Below are 23275 nucleotides of genomic sequence, written 5' to 3'. Positions count from 1 at the left end.
GATTGAGGGTCTCAGCTGTTGTTAGTTATTCTCATCTTGGCTTGGGTACAGGTCATACTGAGGGACTGCAGGTGGCACTAAGTTAAGAAGCAGTGTCGGTAAAGCTTTTCTTCTCTGTCTCCATCTGCTGGTGGATGCAAAACCCACTTCTCTGGACTAATCTGTGGTATTCCAGGAAGGAAAATTAGCAGGTAAGAACCAATTTTCCTTTACAGTACAGGAACAGTAGGTAGATTCCTGCTTCAGGGGCTTAAAATCCGAGTTGGTACCTGAGGCAAGGTCACAGGGAGTGTTAGTGGGTGAAGTGAAGTTTGAAACCTGGCTTCCCTGGTTCTCAAGCCTCTGCTCCTAATCACTGTTCTTCCATTCCACTGGGTCCCCTACATGGTTCATTTGGAGGTTCAGTTCTATAGGTTTTGTGGCACAGTTAATACAAAATGAGGACTCCCTGAGAAAGTCAGAGAGAAACTTCAGATACTGCAAGAAACCTTTGCAAGCATATAACCAACATCGACCCATCCCGCAACTGTGCAGTCCCCTGCCTACTCTGAACATTTTCTGCCTAGGACTCGTGATTCTTCACCTGCTCATATTTCCGATGCATTTTGTATTGTAAACTCTTATTATTCTTTTAGTTTTGTTGCATAAGAAGTATATAAAATCTCACTTTATATTTTGTCAGGGTCTCTCAAAGTCGGGATCCAACTGCAATGCTGAAGACTTCTGTAGTTGCTTTAATGGAAAGGTAAAGTGCGTATTGAAGAAGGGATTGTAAGGAGAGGTTCAGGTTTATATTTATAGAGCCATCAAACACAGAAGTTATTACCACGTCTATCCTCTGTGTTACTGGGGTCGGGGGAAGGGGGTTTATTGTATATCTCATCTCTAGGTATAGTGCTGGCCCAAACAAATCTGCATCCTATAAAAGGATGCACCATTTGAGAGTAACTTTGAAATGTTACGTTATGTTACACCAATTTTCAAAGTGGACTTACGCACATAAATCTGCTTTGAAAACTATCCCACCACATCTGTCCCACACAACTTATACCAAGTATTTGCTGCACATAACCTTTTCCTGAAATTTTATGCACATGAATCACATTAAAAAAAATCTAAGGATAAATCCAAGCCTCGGTTCCACCCCCAGAAATTCCTCTGCTCGTTCCAGTAAACCTGCAGGTGTAGGTGACATTAAGCACATCAGCTTTCCTGCGTCTTGGGCTGGCACTTTTATACCAAGCTATTTCAGCACATAAAATACTGTTTTACAGGCAAAATTCCTTTGGAAAATCACTCCCTTTATGTCTAGCACTGTAAAGAATTTGATCTTCCTTATAGTCGAGCGCTTCAAAGAGCAGCACAGGCTTCTTGGGCCCCCCAAAAGATGAGATTTGAGGCAGGTATTGCTGTTACGTTTGGTTTATTTTTTATTTCTCTCTTCATTTTAGGATCACCTCAGATCTTCAGACCATATTGGTGCTGCATAATTTCCCTAACAATCTCTTTCGGAAATTTATTGATTTCTTCAGGTCTCTGGCATTCCCCCCGCACTGTTACTCGTTTACCAATAGGTATTAATACTGGCAGTATCCTTCTAGGCTGGCTTGAAATGCAGGACATCTCTGTAATCAAAAGTAATCTCCTCCTCCTCCTAGGCTTAATGTTTTACCATGGGATGACCTCTTACTGACCTCTGTCTTAATGGGTCAGAACGTCACTGGTGAACAACGAACGAAGAAAGGCAAAAAGGAAATTCTGTTTGAAGCTTTACCGGTTGTTCAGGCTCGGGTGAGGAGAATGGAAGAGGAGGAGAAGTAAGAACATTATCTGTATTTGAATGCTTTCATTCTTGAGTCTTCTCTTATACATTAAATCACAAAGAAGAGAGTTCATAGCTGTGAATGCTCAGATGGCTTGCTCTGTGTTCCTATGTGTACATTACTCGCTGAAGTGCGTTCTGCTGGGTGTTTCTTCATGTTTAATAATCATTCTGCTCTGGTTCCTATGTGTACATTACTCGCTGAAGTGCGTTCTGCTGGGTGTTTCTTCATGTTTAAGAATCATTCTGCTCTGTGTTCCTATGTGTACATTACTCGCTGAAGTGCGTTCTGCTGGGTGTTTCCTCATGTTTAAGAATCATTCTGCTCTGTGTTCCTATGTGTACATTACTCGCTGAAGTGTATTCTGCTGGGTGTTTCCTCATGTTTAAGAATCATTCTGCTCTGTGTTCCTATGTGTACATTACTCGCTGTAGTGCGTTCTGCTGGGTGTTTCCTCATGTTTAAGAATCATTCTGCTCTGTGTTCCTATGTGTACATTACTCGCTGTAGTGCGTTCTGCTGGGTGTTTCTTCATGTTTAATAATCATTCTGCTCTGGTTCCTATGTGTACATTACTCGCTGAAGTGCGTTCTGCTGGGTGTTTCTTCATGTTTAAGAATCATTCTGCTCTGTGTTCCTATGTGTACATTACTCGCTGAAGTGCATTCTGCTGGGTGTTCATGTTTAAGAATCATTCTGCTCTGGTTCCTATGTGTACATTACTCGCTGAAGTGCGTTCTGCTGGGTGTTTCTTCATGTTTAATAATCATTCTGCTCTGGTTCCTATGTGTACATTACTCGCTGAAGTGCGTTCTGCTGGGTGTTTCTTCATGTTTAATAATCATTCTGCTCTGGTTCCTATGTGTACATTACTCGCTGAAGTGCATTCTGCTGGGTGTTCATGTTTAAGAATCATTCTGCTCTGTGTTCCTATGTGTACATTACTCGCTGAAGTGCGTTCTGCTGGGTGTTTCCTCATGTTTAAGAATCATTCTGCTCTGGTTCCTATGTGTACATTACTCGCTGAAGTGCGTTCTGCTGGGTGTTTCTTCATGTTTAAGAATCATTCTGCTCTGGTTCCTATGTGTACATTACTCGCTGAAGTGCGTTCTGCTGGGTGTTTCTTCATGTTTAAGAATCATTCTGCTCTGTGTTCCTATGTGTACATTACTCACTGAAGTGCATTCTGCTGGGTGTTTCCTCATGTTTAAGAATCATTTTGCTCCGTTTTCCTATGTGTACATTACTCGCTGAAGTGCGTTCTGCTGGGTGTTTCTTCATGTTTAAGAATCATTCTGCTCTGTGTTCCTATGTGTACATTACTCGCTGAAGTGTATTCTGCTGGGTGTTTCCTCATGTTTAAGAATCATTCTGCTCTGTGTTCCTATGTGTACATTACTCACTGAAGTGCATTCTGCTGGGTGTTTCTTCATGTTTAAGAATCATTGTGCTCTGTGTTCCTATGTGTACATTACTCGCTGAAGTGTATTCTGCTGGGTGTTTCCTCATGTTTAAGAATCATTCTGCTCTGTGTTCCTATGTGTACATTACTCGCTGAAGTGCATTCTGCTGGGTGTTTCTTCATGTTTAAGAATCATTGTGCTCTGTGTTCCTATGTGTACATTACTCGCTGTAGTGCATTCTGCTGGGTGTTTCCTCATGTTTAATAATCATTCTGCTCTGTGTTCCTATGTGTACATTACTCGCTGAAGTGCATTCTGCTGGGTGTTTCTTCATGTTTAAGAATCATTTTGCTCCGTTTTCCTATGTGTACATTACTCGCTGAAGTGCATTCTGCTGGGTGTTTCCTCATGTTTAAGAATCATTCTGCTCTGTGTTCCTATGTGTACATTACTCGCTGAAGTGTATTCTGCTGGGTGTTTCCTCATGTTTAAGAATCATTCTGCTCTGTGTTCCTATGTGTACATTACTCGCTGTAGTGCATTCTGCTGGGTGTTTCCTCATGTTTAAGAATCATTGTGCTCTGTGTTCCTATGTGTACATTACTCGCTGAAGTGCGTTCTGCTGGGTGTTTCCTCATGTTTAAGAATCATTTTGCTCTGTGTTCCTATGTGTACATTACTCGCTGAAGTGCGTTCTGCTGGGTGTTTCCTCATGTTTAAGAATCATTCTGCTCTGTGTTCCTATGTGTACATTACTCGCTGAAGTGTATTCTGCTGGGTGTTTCCTCATGTTTAAGAATCATTCTGCTCTGTGTTCCTATGTGTACATTACTCGCTGTAGTGCATTCTGCTGGGTGTTTCCTCATGTTTAAGAATCATTGTGCTCTGTGTTCCTATGTGTACATTACTCGCTGAAGTGCGTTCTGCTGGGTGTTTCCTCATGTTTAAGAATCATTTTGCTCTGTGTTCCTATGTGTACATTACTCGCTGAAGTGCGTTCTGCTGGGTGTTTCCTCATGTTTAAGAATCATTCTGCTCTGTGTTCCTATGTGTACATTACTCGCTGAAGTGCATTCTGCTGGGTGTTTCCTCATGTTTAAGAATCATTTTGCTCAGTTTTCCTTTGTGTACATTACTCGCTGAAGTGCATTCTGCTGGGTGTTTCCTCATGTTTAAGAATCATTCTGCTCCGTGTTCCTATGTGTACATTACTCGCTGAAGTGCATTCTGCTGGGTGTTTCCTCATGTTTAATAATCATTCTGCTCTGGTTCCTATGTGTACATTACTCGCTGAAGTGCATTCTGCTGGGTGTTTCTTCATGTTTAAGAATCATTCTGCTCTGTGTTCCTATGTGTACATTACTCGCTGAAGTGCATTCTGCTGGGTGTTTCTTCATGTTTAGGAATCATTCTGCTCTGTGTTCCTATGTGTACATTACTCGCTGAAGTGCATTCTGCTGGGTGTTTCCTCATGTTTAAGAATCATTGTGCTCTGTGTTCCTATGTGTACATTACTCGCTGTAGTGCATTCTGCTGGGTGTTTCTTCATATTTAAGAATCATTTTGCTCCATGTTCCTATGTGTACATTACTCGCTGAAGTGCATTCTGCTGGGTGTTTCTTCATATTTAAGAATCATTTTGCTCCATGTTCCTATGTGTACATTACTCGCTGAAGTGCATTCTGCTGGGTGTTTCTTCATATTTAAGAATCATTTTGCTCCATGTTCCTATGTGTACATTACTCGCTAAAGTGTGTTCTGCTGGGTGTTTCTTCATATTTAAGAATCATTTTGCTCCATGTTCCTATGTGTACATTACTCGCTAAAGTGTGTTCTGCTGGGTGTTTCTTCATATTTAAGAATCATTTTGATGGGCAAACATGAACAAAACTTTTTTTTTTTTTTTTTTTTGTCGGCACCAAATTAGGAGTTCCTTAGAGAAATTTTCATTGATCTGGACCTCTTATTCTTCCTTTAGGTACAGACAGTTGGTTCGCTACCTAAAAGCAGTCAGATGCAACAATTCACTTCCGTGAGTATTTTTCTGAGCCATTTGTTTTTATTTTTCTCTTTTCGTAGTGATCTGATGTGTGGACAGAATTCACACCTAGGTGTGGGAACTGTGTGGCTCTGGTTCAGATATGGAGCAGGTTAATGCTAACTGGAAAATGCCATCAGAATGCAGATTCAAGTGCAGAGTGGTGGTTTGTTTTTTTTAAACTATGTGTGGTATAATTTCTGTACAAGTTTTTTTTTTTTTTGATAGCTTGAAACAGTAAGCAGTATCATTAATAAAAAGAATAAAAGCTTTTTCTTAAGGTGTGATTCCTCTTCATCCAGGCAGGCTGGTCCATACAAGTGGTTTGGGCTCTCCAACCAGCAGATGGAGATTACTGACTTGCTGATGTCACTCCTGTATGGGTCTGCACAGACATCAGCCTGCCAGGATCTCCCTCTCTAGCAAATTGTGGATGTGCTTACTTCTCGTGGGCTTAGGCCTGCCAAGATAAGGCTGGTAACCTGACGCACCTCCTGAGGTGAGGAATGAGATGAAGGCTGCTGCCCTCTTCCTCCTCTTGATAGAGGAGGAATCCCAGCAGGATAAGGAAGCCTTAGGCTCAGCCGTTCTCCTTACTTCTTTCTCTGTCTGTGTCCTGCTCTTTGTATGTATGCTGGCTTTCCTCTTCTCCCAGGGCGCTCTGTTTGTTGCAGGCAGGTAGCTGTCCATCTCAAGACTGACCGAGAAAGTTTTGGGGGGAAAAAAAACAAAGCAGTGCAGTTGTGGGCAGGATTCAGTGATCGCGCGGGAGTCCCAGCCGTCGGAAAGTTGTGCGGGGCAGCAGGAGTCAGCATGCTGTGTGTGAGCAGGGCCTGCAGAGCGGCGTGATCAATTGAGGCAGGTGCCATTCTGACAGCAGCACGCAGCACCGTGGGTAAGGACACGAGGCGGGCGCCAGTTGAGTTGCTGTGCATGCTGATAAGAGTAAGAGCATCGGGAAAGCAGTGCGAGAAGAGGCTCCATATTTGCACTGCCTGTGATAGGAAGGTCTCAGGAGATCCCTGAGCATATGCCAAAGGAGTGTTGAGGTGCAGGGAGAGGTCCCTACGGGGAGCTCTGGGGACCTGATGCAGATACACAGGGGGTTCCCCCGCTGCAGGAGGAGAGTGCAACAGCTTCTCCCTGAACTGGTGAGGGGCTCACCCAGTCGTCACTTCTTCCCATTCTTTCTGTGCCTATTGGTTTGGGCTCAGAAGCTGTCTTGCCCTCCCCAGAGATGGACCTTTAAGCCATTTTGTGGGTGGCTCCCAAGAAGGGAGGGCTCCATTTGACCTATCTTGGATCTGAAAGGGGTCAATTGGGCTCTTCGGGTTGGTTACCCATTTCAGGATGGAAACCTTAAAGTAGGTGATTATGGCTGTTCAGAAGGGAAAGTTTCTCACTTCGCTTGACATATCAGATGCATAGTCACACATTCACAAGCAGCATCAGCATTTCTTGCATTTTGCGTGTTAGGTCGTCATTACCAGTTTCAGGTATTACCCTTCAGTTTGGCCACGGCACCCAGAACCTTTTCTAAGGTGATGGTGATCGGGGCTTCGGCACTTTGAAAGGAAGGAATTCTGGCTCATCAGTACTTGGACGACTGGTTAATCCGACCCAAATCAGAAGTGGAGAGCTAGGGTGGATCAGCTTCTGCAGTACCTGGGATGGGGTAGTGAATTTGGTCAGAGCAGTCTACAGCCTTCCCAGGTTGTGGAATATCTGGGTGCCTGGTTTGATATAAAGCTCAAGGCAAGGTGTTTCTTCCAGAGCAGCATATCCAGAAGATTTAAGAGCAGGTCCAGGCCTTGTGGACAGCAGTCGATTTGTCCGGTATTGCATTCCTGCAGATGCTGGGCTCAGTGGTGGCGACTATAAATGTTGTACCATGGGCACAGCCACATATGCGTCTTCTGCAAAGGTCATTGCTGGCCCGATGGAATCCACAGATTCTCCTACTATGGCGCCTTTTGGATTAAGGAAATTATGACAGCAGCCCATGTTGATGCAGGGAAGCCTATGACGAAGCAGGTGAGGGCACATTTGACCTGGGTGTAGGCGGTGTCCTGCTTGTAATTGCTCTTACTTTCTTTAGTGGAGATCTGTAGGACAGCGACATGGTTTTTCTTGCATATGTTAGCCAGGCATTATCGATACAACAAGGGAGGATAAGTCTTTTGCTAGGGCGATGCTGCTAGGAGTACAGGCTGCCTCCTACCCTTCTGGGTAGTAGCTTTAGTACATCCAACTTGTGTGGACTGGCCTGCCTGGATGAAGAGGAAGGTGAACTTACTTTTTACCTAATAATGCCCTTTCCTCTAGGGCAGGCAGACCAGTCCACCATCCTGCCCCTGGCTGCCTTGTGGCGGTCAAGTTTCTGATTTTTAGGAATCTTGTAGTATTGTTACAAGGATCTCAAATGGGATCTGGACAGTGGAGAGCCTGGTAAGTGGGTTCCTTTTGTGGAATAGTCCTCTTTACTGTTCCCTATGTTATTGTTGTATTAATATAGTGCTGAGTCTGGTGCCTCCATTTTTTGGGGGGGGGGGAAATGTGTTTGTGTATACATTAATTCATGTTTAAGTTGAGTTGCTTTAGTGTCCACAGTTGGCTGCTGAAGAAAATACTGGCAGGCTGATGTCTGTGTAGAGCTATATAGGAGTGACAGTGAGTCAGTGATCTCTGTCTCCATCTGCTGGTTGGAGTGCACAACCTACCTGTGTGGACTGGCCTAGAGGAAAGGAAATTTATCAGGTAAGAAGACATTTCACCTACCTTAGCTTTGTGGACAGTGGTATGATTTAGGGGCAGTATTTGTTTTATTGTCTTTTCTTTCCCTCTGTCAGTGTGTTACGTTTCATGCTGAGATGTGTATCTTGATTTAATAATGCACAGAATAACATTTAAAAAAAAATAGCAAAAGCAGAAAACTCCATGCATAGCTTTGTTTGTCTTTGCAGAACTCTTGTTTATTTTTACTGTCTTTCCTAAGATATACTGTACATGGAAATGCAAAATTATTGACAAGGAAAAGTTTAGGACTACTGGGATAAATGTGGGGATGGGGGCACAAGAACTTGCTTAAAAACAAAGAGCCAGGAAGGAGGCCACTTTACAAGATTCACTGTCTGGATTGGCACTGAGAGAAAAAGCCAAGGATTTAATCAGCCCAAAAACCGAAATGCCCCAAAGTGGCTTCCTATATCTTCTAGGTTGGTCAGACTGTTCACCCTGCTCACAGTGCACCATATTAAAGATACATGAGCAAAATGGGGAGAGGGCTGTCCTGGGATTGGGAAGTTGACCTCCTGCTTCCATTTACTCCCGTTTCCCTCCTGCTGCTATCAGCTGAGTTTGCCACCTCTGCTGGCTTCAGTTTGAATTCTGAATGGAGAACTTGGGTTGGGGGCTGATTTATCCTGCACCTCCCTTCCCCCCAGGGTCGCACCTTACCTGGAGTGTTGGGGGCCTCTGGGACACACAAAGTAATTAGAATTTTAGGAACTGCTTTGACAGCAGAATTTTGATATTCGCGCTCAGTACTGGATCTGTAAAGTGTCAAATTGACCTGAGAGAGGATTCTGTTGAGAGTTGCAACCAGTTAGTTGATGGAGACCTCTTCTCAGCCAGAGGACAGGCTTTAGCATATAATATAGATGATTAATCCCTACAAAGTCAATACCAAAAAAGTAGATAAAGTAAACACACCGAATGCGTGGAAAAAGGAGTTCTCCATTGACAAGCCAAGGTTGAATTAGCGATGACACGTGGTTGTCATCCAGTGATGCTGAAATTCACCCTTTCTCCTAGCTCATAGAGCTTTTGGTATACTGAGCATGCGCGGGAGTTCCCATGCATGCGCCGCCTTGTGAGCCCCTCGGTCTTTTTTTTTATGTTATCCAAGCTTCTGCATAGGTCTGGACCCTCTCTCTAATCTGGCAGTTTTTCGAGTCTTTTCATCCTTAACTCGTTTCAAGTTGCCTCTCATGTGTCCCAGGACTTGATCCTGCTGTAGTAGGGTCTGCATCAAGGCTGACAGGCAGAGTGCTCTCTCCTACAGGGACTCGGTTCATGCCCTGAGGAACTTTGCTTTTTGGGTGGGAGCAAGGTTTGACCTGGCAAAATTGATAATGAACCCTAGTGACTGAGGAGCTGGATCATCTTCTGCAGGGAGTCTTTTTTTGGAAAAGTGTGTAATTGATGATGATAACCCGGGGGAATCAGATAATCTGCTTCCTCAGACTGTTGTACCATGATTGTATTGACTGATACTTTCCTGAAGGGAAAGAACAAAACTAGTATTAACTTATAAAACATTTTTACCATTAACCTTGTTTGTTTTAACTCTATATTCTGCTTTGTCAGGGCCTTGTTTCCTTAGGGCTTTGCATTTTGTTGTTCATGATTACCATACTGGAAGTAACACTTTTTTTTTTTGGTTTTCAATTTTATTTTTCAAGCTTTAGGGAGTTGAAAGACAAAGTTCCTTTTTATATGTGCAAATACGGAGCCTTTGATTGTGCTGCCAGCTGTCTGCTGAGCTGGAAATCTGTTTCCTGCTGTATTGCTTGCCGTATCACGCCGGTGCAGTTTGCTGCATATCTGAAGATGTTGAGAACGGGCAGCGTCCCCTCGGGCAATGAGCTGCAGTGTCAGGGACAATGGATAGTGCACCAAGGCAAGTATAGCTGGGTGCTCTTTGAGATTAGGGACTTGTCTTCTGTAAAGAATTGTGCTTTTGGTGGATAGGTGCTACAAGTCCAGTGTATTGAATGGGAAGATATTAAAACAATCACAAATGATTTGCAATATAATGGCAATAAGTTTGCTCTAAATATATATATATATATATATATATATATATATAGCTTTTAGTGAGTTCTTTTTCTGCAAGGGTGGTTCTGACAGATTCCAGAGCTGCTTCTTTTTCCATAGGCTCCCTCGTGAAGAACGGCACATTAATAAAGATTGCAATACAAATATTGTATGCCAATAAGCTGCTCTACAGGAATGTAAGTATTGCATAGATTTGGACAGATAGTAGTGGGGAGTTGGCAGGGCACTCAGCTAAGTGGAAACCAACACAGCGTTCCTCTGTTATCATGAAATTGGGGTCGAGTCCTAATTTTCTCCCTCCCGTTTTAGTGCTCGTTGCAAGATAGCAAGGGCCAGATTCCACTAGGGTAAGGGATTACAAAACCAGGACTAGACTTGCATTTCGTGATGACATGGAAGTGAGGTTGCCCACTCTGACACATTGATGAGAGAGACTTGGATCTAAGCCATTGTGGGTCTTCATTCTTATCTACTTTGTGTTTTGTTGCCCTTCAGTTGAGCAGCTGTAAACTGTTTGACTAAAGTGATATTTTCAGGGTAAGCAACATTTCTTTAATTTGGTTGTATTCCAGAGGTAGCCAGCTCTGGTTCTCGAAAGCGATAAACAGGTCTCTCTTTCATGATATTTACAATGAATGCACATGCGGTAGATTTACAGTCCCCCTAAACCTTTTACTGGGGATCAGATTACTAAACTTAAGCCTGCCAAAAGCTTCCTCCTACCTTCTGAATTGCACAAAAGGCCTGCTGAAAAATTCTGGAGAAATGTCTCTTGCATCCTGAGCCTGCTTAAGTGGACCTTCAGGGGAGCTAAAACTGAGGCATCTCCAAATTCCAGCATGGCATCAGAAGGTGTCTACAATGAAGAGACACCCGTAGAAGAGGGATTCAAAATAGAAGCCGTTCTCACCAAAAACACCACGTTGGTAACCACCTCAGAAGTGAACTCGTATCATGGAAAGGGGAGCGACATAGGCCATGACTGACCACTCCGAGACCTTAAGATGTTTCCCCGGGAACGTCCCCCGCCTTCATGTAAGCAGTTCAAAGAGGACCTGTGGCAGAAGCAGAGTCCACAGCAGTGGCCGCATACAGCTGTCTCCATGAGTAACCAAATCATACTGGCAGTTTTTTATTGGAATATTCCAAAAGAATGTGAGATTGCCAGCAAGACAATTCAGACGTAATCTCACAGAGCATTGTTTACACAGTAGGTTAAATCCAATTTACTGACCAATGAGCTCGTTTGTTTGTTTTAATTCTATCTCATACATATTAATGAAGCTGAGATACCTGTAAGTCATGTGACTTCTTGTAAATTGAGCCCAGAAGGCAGGAATGAAATTTAAGACTAAACACAACATGCTTTTTAACCTTTGACCTACACTTTATCATTTCAGCATATTTCATAATGTTAGCAACCTTCAATGATTCTACAAGTCTATAATCGGTGTAAAATCACAGTGCAGTAAAGGCTTCATAGGAAAATCTTTTCAAAGCACCTTGAGGGAGGCAGAGAAATCACCTGAACAGAATTTTCAACTCTGCTTTTCTTTTTTCTTCTTTTAATTCTGCCAAGAGACAATCCCTCTGGGACTGGGAAGCTTCTCAGCAGCCTCGCTCTCCTGGGTGTGCCAGGCTCATCAGTGCCTAGACACAAAGCCTGCTGCACCACCAGGGAGTCCTACCTTGTGCTGGAGGCGAGAGAATACAGATCCCTGAGTAGTGGCGATGATGTCACCAAGGAAATAGAAAAAAAAAACATTTCAGCCCAAAAATCATTTTCAAGGAAAATAAAAACCAAGCGTCCTGTCTATAATTTACAAATGATTGACACATGGTGTGTGCAGCCACACACAGCTGGGGGGGAACATCTCCTTGACCACACAAAGAAGGGGGGGTGTGTGGCTGCACAGAGAAACCAAAGAGATTCCCCCCTCTCCGCTTGACTGCACAGAGCGGGGAAGGCCACAGATTATAGACAGCGAGCGTGGGGGGGGGCTAGAGAGACTCTTCCTGCCCCAGCTGCATTGGGTAAGGAGATCTCACACACTTCCTCCCTTGCCTGCATGGAGAGTGGAGCCAAGACGATTTCTTCACCCTCTTCTCTCCCCCCATCTTGGCTGTATGGAGAGGAGGGGAGTGTGGGGGCAGGGTGGAGAGGGGAGCGATGCCTTCCCTTCCCTGGCTGCACAGTCAGACTGGCAGCCGGATCTCATTCCTTGACTGCACAGAATTTAAGCAGAAAAACCTTGCAAGCCTTTTCACATGCGTGCACTTAATGTGGTAGTTACAGTTCATTAATATGCACAAAAGACTCTGAATTATTGCAGATTTGAGACCATGTGCTTTTCTAATACTGGAAATGTCTTGCTTCTTAGCCAAAATGTTGGAGCATTCTTATCCAAACCTGGTGCAGTAAAACCATTTTGGGGGAGAATGGAGAGCTGGAAACATTTTATTGTGCTGAGCCAGCAGCAGTTTTTCAAAAGGTATGAAGCCAGGAAGCTCTTACTGTATTTGGAATTCAGTTCTGAGCCTCTGCCTTTGCCAAGAGAAGGAAGATCCTGTGTAGGGAGGCTGGGTAGACAGCAGGAGCATGGGGCACGCTAGTGAGCACCCAGTAAGGAGGGGAAGTATAAAATCTCTGGGCACAACAGCAAAAGCATATTTCAAAAATAAAATAAAGTATCCATGACCATGCACAGCCCAAATAAATACAGACAGATCTTTCTACGTGTTGGTATTAGTCTTCAGTTTAGTCAAGCGTTGTATCCACCATACACCAGAAGCTTGCATTTTGGTTTAAATTAGAGGATAATCCAAAGATCCCCCCTCTCCCTCAACTTTATAAACTATTATCCACATCATCTTGATCCATATATTGCTTTTTCCACCAGCAAAGTGGGCATAGAGTAGATTTAACCTCAGAGCAGTGTGGGATGAATACGCTGCCTTCAGTACCACACTGAGCTGTGTTCAGCAGACCTCTCATGCCTTTCTCTTCTAGAACATCCTTCATTTGTCGCTTGGTGTGCTGGACAAGCTGAAGCAACATATCCATGTCAAGTTGCCCAACCAGTTTTTTCATGTAAGCTTTTATTTATATATGTTACACTGTTGTTTTTACATAATGTAGCATGTGACTTCCTGGATCCAGCATTCCCCATAGCAGTCCTTATAAGTGGGGCTTCCCAACTCTCTCCTGGAGGCACACCCTACCCAGTCCGGTTTTCAGGATATCCCTAATAAATATGCATGAGATACATTTGCATACACTGGGTGTCGGTGTATATACGTCTTATCTGCTGCTTCCTTATCCTCATCTCCACCCTGTGATTGGCTTTCAGACTGCAGCTTGCACCTAAGAACACGTATCTTACATGGCAACGGTCATCGCCATAACGTGAAGTAGTAATTATGTTTTTACTGAAATAAAAAATAAAAAGGTAATTTAAACCGGCTGACTATAGGAATCAAAAACCTTGTTTTCAAGAATGAAGGAGACTGTGCTCTCTCTGCACACCGTAACTATTAGGTGGTATCACAAAACTGAAAAATTGAATGCAATGCATGTTAATCTGTTTTGTATCTAATCTACATGCCAGCCGCCCAGCAGTGCCAAATAAGGACAATATTTTTATGCAGAGAGATCACAGGGATGGGCAAAGGGCTCATGTTTAAACCTGGCACAGAAAGATTATCATCAGTGACATAAAGCTTGCTAGAAAAGCAGAAAAGGAGCTGTAAGACGGCTGACGGCTTACAATCTAGTTTCTCAAACAAAACTTGTAGCAGCGTTTGTGTTTCCTAACTCCCTCCTGGAGGCACACCTACCCCGTCAGGTTTTCAGGATTGCCACAGTGAATTATTGGAAATCACCTCTCTGCCTGAGGCGTTTATGGTTCTCAGAGTATTCTGACTTATGGGGGAAAGGATGGGAAGGGGTAGCACAAAGGAAGATATTTGGGGTTCAAATTGTAATGCTCCACTTCAGAAGGGAAATAACATTGCTGTGGGCCACTAAAGCCTTCACTTTTCAGTAAGGTGCGACATAAATCCAGACGTATTGCTGTAATTAACAGGTTTCTTTCTTCGTTAGATGTCGTGTGAGGCTGAGCTCATCCTTGCTGTGCAAGCCATGGTTCAGATGCTCTTAGATCATGATGGCCAGCAGGTGTTATGCTCTGTTCTAGAAATTGTGTTCGCTTTTGGGGTAAGTTGGCAATTTTAAAAAGAAGAGACTCTTCCTGAGAGCTTAAAACCCTCAACTGGTTTAGGGAAGCCTCTCTCCAGTTTTAGATTTAGTGCTAGCACTAAAGTAATCACGTCCTGTTACTTGTATGCATGTGAGATATTTCAGAAAGATTGTTGTTGTCTTTGCCTACTTTTTGCAGCAGTAGGGGCTGTTTGATGACCTCCCTGCCCCCCTTTCTTGGAAGATGTAGGACCAGATGTAAACATCACAAAATTAGACTAAAAAGGGGGAGAGAGCTTACAAGTCAATTTACTGACACACAGGCCGATACAATATCGGCTCGCATAATTATTTTTCACTCAACGCACAATTAAGCTCTGGAATTCATCGCCAGAGGATGTGATTAGTGCAGTTATTTATTTATTTATTTAAGGCTTTTTTATACCGACTTTCTTGATACAAATCAAATCAACTCTGTTTACATCGAACTAAGCAGAACTATAACCAACCAATCAACAAGGGACACTTGTTGATTGGTTAGTGTAGCTGGGTTCAAAAAAGGTTTGGATAAGTTCTTGGAGGAGAAGTCCATTAATGGCTATTAATCAAGTTTACTTAGGGAATAGCCACTGCTATTAATTGCATCAGTAGCATGGGATCTTCTTAGTTTTTGGGTACTTGCCAGGTTCTTGTGGCCTGGTTTGGCCTCTGTTGGAAACAAGATGCTGGGCTTGATGGACCCTTGGTCTGACCCAGCATGGCAATTTCTTATAAGACAGGCGCTGAATCATGAGTGCCCAGCCTCCTCTCCTGCATTATTTAAATGAGGGGTCATGTAAAAAGGACGCGCTGGGATAAATTGTGCATCCGTAGTGCGTCCATGGCATCAGGCGACAAGGAGAAGTAGCTGTGCGCCCGTTAGGAAAATGGACGCTTGCTTAATGGGTGTCTGTTTCCCTAAGCTGATCACCGGCAAGATTTCTTTTTCATGCTGATTCCTGGGGTTCCTCCTACTTAGTGTTGGGATGGTGCTAAGTAGGAGGAACCACAGAAAAGTTGTATTTTGGGCTTTTTTGTGTGTGTGGGGGGGGAGTGTTTCAGACAGCTCGGAGCGCATAAAGACAGGGCTGGCGTTAAGTTTTCCGTGTTAAAACATGCACATTGGCGCTCGGTGATATTTTGCATCGGGGGTAATACCTAATAGCCTTATCTACATGTGATGAGCACTATTGGCTACGCCCTGGTTTGCACGCGCTGATCCCCTTATTCCCTGTACGTAACAGGATCAGCCCAGACAGTGGGTTATGTCCCCCGTCCAGCAGATGGAGTCAGAACAAAGCTTCAGAGGGTGCTGCCTCATAAACCAGTGCACCCCCTGTAAAAGCCTCAGTATCTTTCTGACTCCAGCAGATAGGAGTAGGGGAAGCTTGGCTTCCCCTGGGTTGAAGAGAGATTTATTCTTTCTCTTTTTCTCTTCTGTTTTCTTGAGGCAGCACCCTCTGAAGCTTTGTTCTGACTCCATCTGCTGGATGGGGGACATAACCCACCGTCATAACCCACTACAGGAACGAAAATTAGCAGGTAAGGAATAATTTTCTTTTGCATCGGGTGTTAGCCTAGCGCGTCCAAGAGCTCGTTAGCCTGTGCGCTAGGCTCGGCACACGATATAGCATCAGTCTGCCAGTTTAAAAAGACTCATCTCTTGGCCTAGAAACTTCTCAGAGGAGAAAATAATTCTGCAATTAAACAAGTAGGGAAGGGATGCAGAGCCAAGTCTTTGGGATTTGTAGAAGGGGGTCATGAAGTTTGTACCTTTCATACTGGGTATTGCTGGTTCTGTGGTAAATTTGGGCATTATGCATATGAATGCAGAGCTAATCCTGATAGTAACAGTACTGGTAATAGAGGGAGACAAGGAGGATTCCCTCACTGGGATCCTGCGAATGAGATTCAGAGGTATAGAGCAGGAAATATGCTTCAGAGTGCGTTTTTTCAACATGGGGAGAGCAGCTTCACTCTCACACACACAATTTGTGTGTGTGAGAGTGAAGGTTACACTGCTGCTGCTTGTGATATACCTGTCCTGTGGTGGGGCTGTGTGCATGTATGTGTGTGAGAGTGTGTGTGTGTGTGTGTGTGTGTGTGAGTGAAGGTTGCACTGCTGCTGCTTGTGATATACCTGTCCTGTGGTGTGTGTGTGTGAGAGTGAAGGTTGCACTGCTGCTGCTTGTGATATACCTGTCCTGTGGTGGGTGTGTGTGAGAGAGTGTGTGTGTGTGTGTGTGTGTGAGTGAAGGTTACACTGCTGCTGCTTGTGATATACCTGTCCTGTGGTGTGTGTGTGTGAGAGAGAGAGTGTGTGTGTGTGAGTGAAGGTTACACTGCTGCTGCTTGTGATATACCTGTCCTGTGGTGGGGCTGTGTGCATGTGTGTGTGTGTGTGAGTGTGGCCTTCCAATATACTTAAGGAGGCAATTGGAGATGGTGGAATGTTGGCAAATTCTCCAGTCCTCATGGTCCCTACCAGACCAGTCCAGAACATGGGTGTTTCTCCCATACCAGCAGATAGATACAGAGAATAAAAGCTTTGCTGAAAGCAGTAGAACTGTGCCACCAGTCTTTCAGTATTTCTGTGTGTCTAGCAGATGGCAGAAGTGCCAAACATACAGTCTGTGGTTGAATGGACTCACAGAGGGGTGCTGTGGTTTTTTGTTTGAGAGAGGATGAGCCGGGGGATATGTGACCCTGATTCTGGAGGTGAGGGGGGCAGATTGCATAACCAGTGATACTGGTTCCCTCTTTTCCCCTCCCCCTCCCCTGAATCCACCCGCCCTGGGACCTCTAGCAGGAGAAGAATCCCGGCAGGGGAAGTACCCTCTTTTAATTCCTCTTTTCTGTGTTTTGGATGGAGCCTTTTTCCAAAAAAAAATTATAAAGGCTGAGTACATCAAGGAGCATGAAATGTACTGAAGCAGCAGGCCCTTGGATGTGCGGAGGTTGCTGTTGCACTATTTGTAGGTGTGTAGATATGGCAGTTTCCTGCCCTTTCAATGTCTGGACTGATCTGGCTGAAAAATAAGGAAGGAAAAATGTATGCTCACCTAATGATTCCTTTCCTTGAGTCCAGCCAGACCAGTCCAGAACCCTCCCTCTGTTTTCTGCCAAACATAAAATATTGTGTACTATCTATCTGAAGAAGAGAAATGTTCATTGAGTCTTTAATAGATTCCGATATTTTGTTATCCTTGATTGGGGAGTTGTAGTTATTGTAATATTCTTAGCTTGTTTCCGGATACTGGCAGGTTGACAGGCAGAGGTCAGCACAGGAGCAAACCTGTTATCTGTTTCCATCTGCTGGTCAGTAGGCATGTGCCTGGACTGGTCTGACTGAACTCAAGGAAAGGAAATACAGAACAACCCCATATAATTTCCTGCCTCTCAGAGAGGGGTAAGAGTATTACTATTCCCAAGCCTCTCCCTTGCTCAGCCACCTGGCAACCTCTTTCATTCTGAGGAAAGCTGCTTTTAGTGCCATTTTGTGTATAGTTTTTATAACTGAAGTTGATGAGCAGAGAAGTTATCGGGATAAAAGTACCTTGATAACTTTATCCAAATATTCAGTGGCACTTAACTCGCGTAGAACTGCCGCTGAATATAGGCTGCTACAATTACTTAGTTGTCCGGGTCATTTTTCCACAAATCAGACTTTTGAATATTGAAAGCAAAACTAACAAGTCGGCCCTGTCCCCCCCCCCCCCCCCCCTCGCCCAAAAAAGAGCCCTATAATTTTAAAATTGCAGCACAGATCAAGAGACACCCCCTAAGAAATTAAATAAAGGCAGTGGTGCTAATCACAGACCCCCATCCCTGACCCCCCAAAATTGGCCTGGAAGCCCAGAAGGAGGAGGAGAGGCTGGAACAGCTCCCCTATGAGGAAAGGCTGAAGAGGTTAGGGCTGTTCAGCTTGGAGAAGAGATGGCTGAGGGGGGATATGATAGAGGTGTTTAAAATCATGAGAGGTCTAGAACGGGTAGATGTGACTCGGTTATTTACTCTTTCAGATAGTAGAAAGACTAGGGAGCACTCTATGAAGTTAGCATGGGGCACATTTAAAACTAATCGGAGAAAGTTCTTTTTCACTCAACGCACAATTAAACTCTGGAATTTATTGCCAGAGGATGTGGTTGGTGCAGTTAGTGTAGCTGGGTTCAAAAAAGGTTTGGATAAGTTCTTGGAGGAAAAGTCCATTACCTGCTATTAATCAAGTTGACTTAGGGAATGGCCTCTGCCATTACTGGCATCAATAGCATGGGATATACTTACTGTTTGGGTACTTGCCAGGTTCTTATGGCCTGGATTGGCCACTGTTGGAAACAGGATGCTGGGCTTGATGGACCCTCGGTCTGACCATTAAGTGCCTATTTAGCTGTCAGCTGAAGGGAGCAGTCATTGCTCTAAGTCACTCTTGAGTGAAGTGAATGCATGAATATTGAGTGCCGGTACAGCTTAGTATTCAGCCCAGTGAGAGGAGATATGCGCTTTTCCTTCTGCTGTGCTTCTGGGCCACTTTTGGGGATTAGAAGAAAGTGTTTTTGTCTAAGGTAGGGGTTGAGGGAGAAGCAGCTCTGCTCGTCCCATGCTACAGTTTAATTTCTTGAGGGATGGGGGATCAGCCACTATTTTGTTATCTGACAGCAGTTTTTCCAGTCAGTCAGCCTTTCTTCCAGATCGCCCCTACATCACGTCTTTATATCTGGATAAATTTTAGCCAGGGGAGAATGTTTATATACTTCATTTTGTCCAAATAACTCCAAAAACTAACTGGACAAACGCTTTGAATGTCGACCTCAGTATGCACACGGTGAACAATTGAGGGAATTTTGGGTTGGATACATGAGTGACTAGAGCTGCTGTTAGAATTTCAGTAGATGGGGAGGTTCCTTGTTAACCCACTAGAAAGAAAATGAAGGAAAATTGGTTCCCTGTATGTACCCAGATCAGTCCAGACTCCTGGGCTTTGCCTTCCTTCCAGCAGATGGAGACAGAGAAAGTTTTGCTGACACTGCCACATAACCTGGTGTGCCACCTGCAGCTCCTCAGTATTTCTCTGGCTCCAGCAGACAGAACGGGGTGCAAATCCTGCAGTCTGAGAAGATATAAAAAAAAGAAAAGTTAGAGAGATTTAAAGGCAGTTTTAGGGTTAAGATGACTACTTAGGTCCTCCCTGAAGGTCGGCAGGTCCTGATGGAGGAGCAGACGAGCGAGAGGGGTTGGGAACCCCTGGGTCTGTCCGGAGGGGGGGTCTGTCTGAGGGGGGAGATTAGTGGTGGGACCAGTTCCCTCTCCTCCCCACCTACACGCGGACAGCCGGAGCCTGCAGCCGCTTTTTGTATAAAGTTTAAAAAACCCCCACAGGAACAGGCTTCTCAGTTTTTATTTTCTTTTTGTTGTGCCGGTCGGGTGCTTCGGAGACTTCGGGCGCGCTTGAGGCTGCTTCTTGCGTGACTACGACTTGAGCTTCTGTGGGCCACATTTTGTCTTTTTTTGCAGCAAGGTTTGGCTTTCAACTCTTCAAGGGCCTTGGGGTGCCTTAGAGGCGAGATGCATGGGTTGCCTCTGGCTGCGCATCCGGACGTGGTACGTTTTCTGCGAGGTGTGAAACATTTGCGTCTCCTGGTGCAGAAAGGGTCCCCCCCCCCCCCCCCCCCCCGGGTCTAATGACGCCAGAAACTGTCCTCTGCGGACTGATGCGATCACCGGCCACAATATTTCCATGCGTGGAAGTCGTAGCGCCGTATTAACCTTCTGGGGATCCAGAACGGGCCGGAAAGCACCCTCCTGTTTTGTTGCTACGAAATAACTGGAGCACCCGCCCTGTCCCTGCTCTGATGGAAGGCCTAAAGCAATTACATCCGCTGCAGCGCTTGCCTTGGGACTCACGAAGGCTGCTTTGGGCAAGAAAATTCTAAAGCGTGAGCATCTCTTACTACGTCCAAGACCTATTAGTGCTACGGGATCTTGGTCCACTCTTTTTGTAAAAGCGGGTCAATCTTCCCATCCTGGCTTCATTGCAAGGGCTTTCCTCTGCCGGCCCCTGCAGCCACCCCAAAAGGACTGCTGCCTTCCCGAGGCTGAAGAACCCTTGCCGGATCGAAACCTCCTTGTATCCTGGGAACGGTACGGCCGTTCTTCTTATCCTCCGGCAACTTGTTCCCCTTTGACTTCCCCAAATGTTTTATCAACTGGTCCAGGTCTTCCCAGAACAACAGCTTCCCCTTAAAAGGGAGATTACAAAGCCGCGTCTTAGACCCCACATCCACTGACCAGTGCAGTGTCACGCAATCAAAGGAGGCCTGCCACCAGTGCGAGTCACTGGCCCCGAACTGCTCCAGACCCCCAGAGTGGTCAAGGAGCTGACAATCTCTCTCCCCGTGGTGCAAGAGTCTCCTGCTGCTCTTCTAACTCTGTTCCTATTTTTCTTTTTTAATTTTAAATGTAAAGGAACAGCGCCTGTGAGAAAGGTAACCTCAGATACAGGCTTATACCTTCCTGTGGTGAGGGGGAGAAGACCTTGGAAGGAGAGCGGGAGCTAAGCCCCTGACTTTCAGTCCCTCCGGACTTTGCAGGAATCGACAACCCTGGCTCGCTGCGCTCCCCCTGAGCGATGGTCCATGAAGATACCGAACACCTCAGGGAGCACCTCAAAGGAATTCTTTCTTTCTGGTTTGGTTTTTTTATTTCTCTGACTGCAGGTCTGCACCTCTACCATCTGCTGGAGACAGAGAAATACTGAGGGATTGCAGGTCTGCACCTCTACCATCTGCTGGAGACCGAGAAATACTGAGGGATTGCAGGTCTGCACCTCTACCATCTGCTGGAGTCAGAGAAATACTGAGGGACTGCAGGTCTGCACCTCTACCATCTGCTGGAGTCAGAGAAATACTGAGGGATTGCAGGTCTGCACCTCTACCATCTGCTGGAGTCAGAGAAATACTGAGGGATTGCAGGTCTGCACCTCTACCATCTGCTGGAGTCAGAGAAATACTGAGGGATTGCAGGTCTGCACCTCTACCATCTGCTGGAGTCAGAGAAATACTAAGGGGATTGCAGGTGGCACTCAAGGTTATGTAGCAGAGCCTGAAAAGGTTTTGTTCTTGACTTCCATCAGCTGGTAGGGATGCAAAACCCACCTGTCTGGTCTGATCTGGGGTAGGAACAGGAAGGTAAAAATTACATGAGGTGAAGATGCCTTGGCCCTGAAAGGTTAAATCTTTAAACGTCTTTTAGCCTTCAAAAGTGAGCAGAGAAGGCACAGCTCTGCTACTGACACATCCCTTCTTTCTTTAGAGCAATCTCTGGGCCCTGAAACTTCTCTTGGAAGGCATTAGTGTCAACGAACCCTTGCTGTTTGCATTTGCCACAGCGTTTAACCGAGAGCTGTGTGACCAGAAAATGTGGGCACAGAGACTGTGAGTAGCTTTTCCTTTCCTCGTTTTGAGTTTTGTGATTCTTTGCTGCCTGATGTCAGGACACAGGATCTCCATCCCCCAGTAACGAGAGCTCTCTTCATGTTGTAATTACTGTCGGAAGGATTCAGTCAGACACAGGATCTCCATCCCCCAGTAACGAGAGCTCTCTTCATGTTGTAATTACTGTCGGAAGGATTCAGTCAGACACAGGATCTCCATCCCCCAGTAACGAGAGCTCTCTTCATGTTGTAATTACTGTCGGAAGGATTCAGTCAGACACAGGATCTCCATCCCCCAGTAACGAGAGCTCTCTTCATGTTGTAATTACTGTCGGAAGGATTCAGTCAGACACAGGATCTCCATCCCCCAGTAACGAGAGCTCTCTTCATGTTGTAATTACTGTCGGAAGGATTCAGTCAGACACAGGATCTCCATCCCCCAGTAACGAGAGCTCTCTTCATGTTGTAATTACTGTCGGAAGGATTCAGTCAGACACAGGATCTCCATCCCCCAGTAACGAGAGCTCTCTTCATGTTGTAATTACTGTCGGAAGGATTCAGTCAGACACAGGATCTCCATCCCCCAGTAACGAGAGCTCTCTTCATGTTGTAATTACTGTCGGAAGGATTCAGTCAGACACAGGATCTCCATCCCCCAGTAACGAGAGCTCTCTTCATGTTGTAATTACTGTCGGAAGGATTCAGTCAGACACAGGATCTCCATCCCCCAGTAACGAGAGCTCTCTTCATGTTGTAATTACTGTCGGAAGGATTCAGTCAGACACAGGATCTCCATCCCCCAGTAACGAGAGCTCTCTTCATGTTGTAATTACTGTCGGAAGGATTCAGTCAGACACAGGATCTCCATCCCCCAGTAACGAGAGCTCTCTTCATGTTGTAATTACTGTCGGAAGGATTCAGTCAGACACAGGATCTCCATCCCCCAGTAACGAGAGCTCTCTTCTTTTTTTTCTCTCCTCTTTCTTCATGTACTGAGCAGATGGATTGAGCAAGGCCCCCTCTATGTCTCTCAGCTGGTTTCTGTCTTCATAACCCACCAGAATGCAGTGGTACGTTCTGCTGCCTTTTTAATCCTGAATATTATTCTGGAGAACTTCAACCAGTAAGTATGGGGCGTTATGATACCACACACATTCATGAGTGGTGATGCTTTTGTGAGAGGATATGTACTGGGGATCTGGAGTGGGTGTGTTAACTTGAATAAAAAGAAAACCTGTGTCCTTTGTGGTCTTGTACTGTGCAGCATTTCCAAAGTACACTGCTATTAACTAAATATGGCTCTGCAGAGTATAGAAGAACTCGGTCTTTGTCTATTCTCTCTTCTGCCACTGTGCTGCAGATCCCGTGCATGTGATCCATTCTCTCTTCTGCCACTGTGCTGCAGATCCCGTGCATGTGATCCAGTCTCCCTTCTGCCACGTTGCTGCAGATCCCGTGCATGTGATCCATTCTCCCTTCTCCTGTGCTGCAGATCCCGTGCATGTG

The 23275-nt window shown here is 45.0% G+C and overlaps 1 protein-coding gene across 1 annotated transcript in view; it reads left to right on the top strand.

The window, feature by feature from the left end:
• The window catches only part of LOC115075718, a 48851-nt gene that overhangs the window by 15131 nt on the left and 10445 nt on the right, over positions 1–23275 (top strand). Inside the window, exons 8-18 of the mRNA XM_029576384.1 lie at positions 683–745; positions 1452–1574; positions 1659–1817; positions 5205–5258; positions 9728–9945; positions 10203–10279; positions 12485–12595; positions 13114–13194; positions 14206–14319; positions 21649–21770; positions 22770–22892. Coding sequence (XP_029432244.1) covers positions 683–745; positions 1452–1574; positions 1659–1817; positions 5205–5258; positions 9728–9945; positions 10203–10279; positions 12485–12595; positions 13114–13194; positions 14206–14319; positions 21649–21770; positions 22770–22892 — 1245 coding nt within the window. The remainder of the gene's footprint in view (positions 1–682; positions 746–1451; positions 1575–1658; positions 1818–5204; positions 5259–9727; positions 9946–10202; positions 10280–12484; positions 12596–13113; positions 13195–14205; positions 14320–21648; positions 21771–22769; positions 22893–23275) is intronic.

This window comes from Rhinatrema bivittatum, chromosome 14, assembly GCF_901001135.1.
Source record: "Rhinatrema bivittatum chromosome 14, aRhiBiv1.1, whole genome shotgun sequence".
Classification (NCBI taxonomy): Eukaryota; Metazoa; Chordata; class Amphibia; order Gymnophiona; family Rhinatrematidae; genus Rhinatrema; species Rhinatrema bivittatum.
The sequence above is the reverse complement of the archived record's forward strand: the minus strand, read 5'-3'. Positions and strand labels throughout refer to the sequence as shown.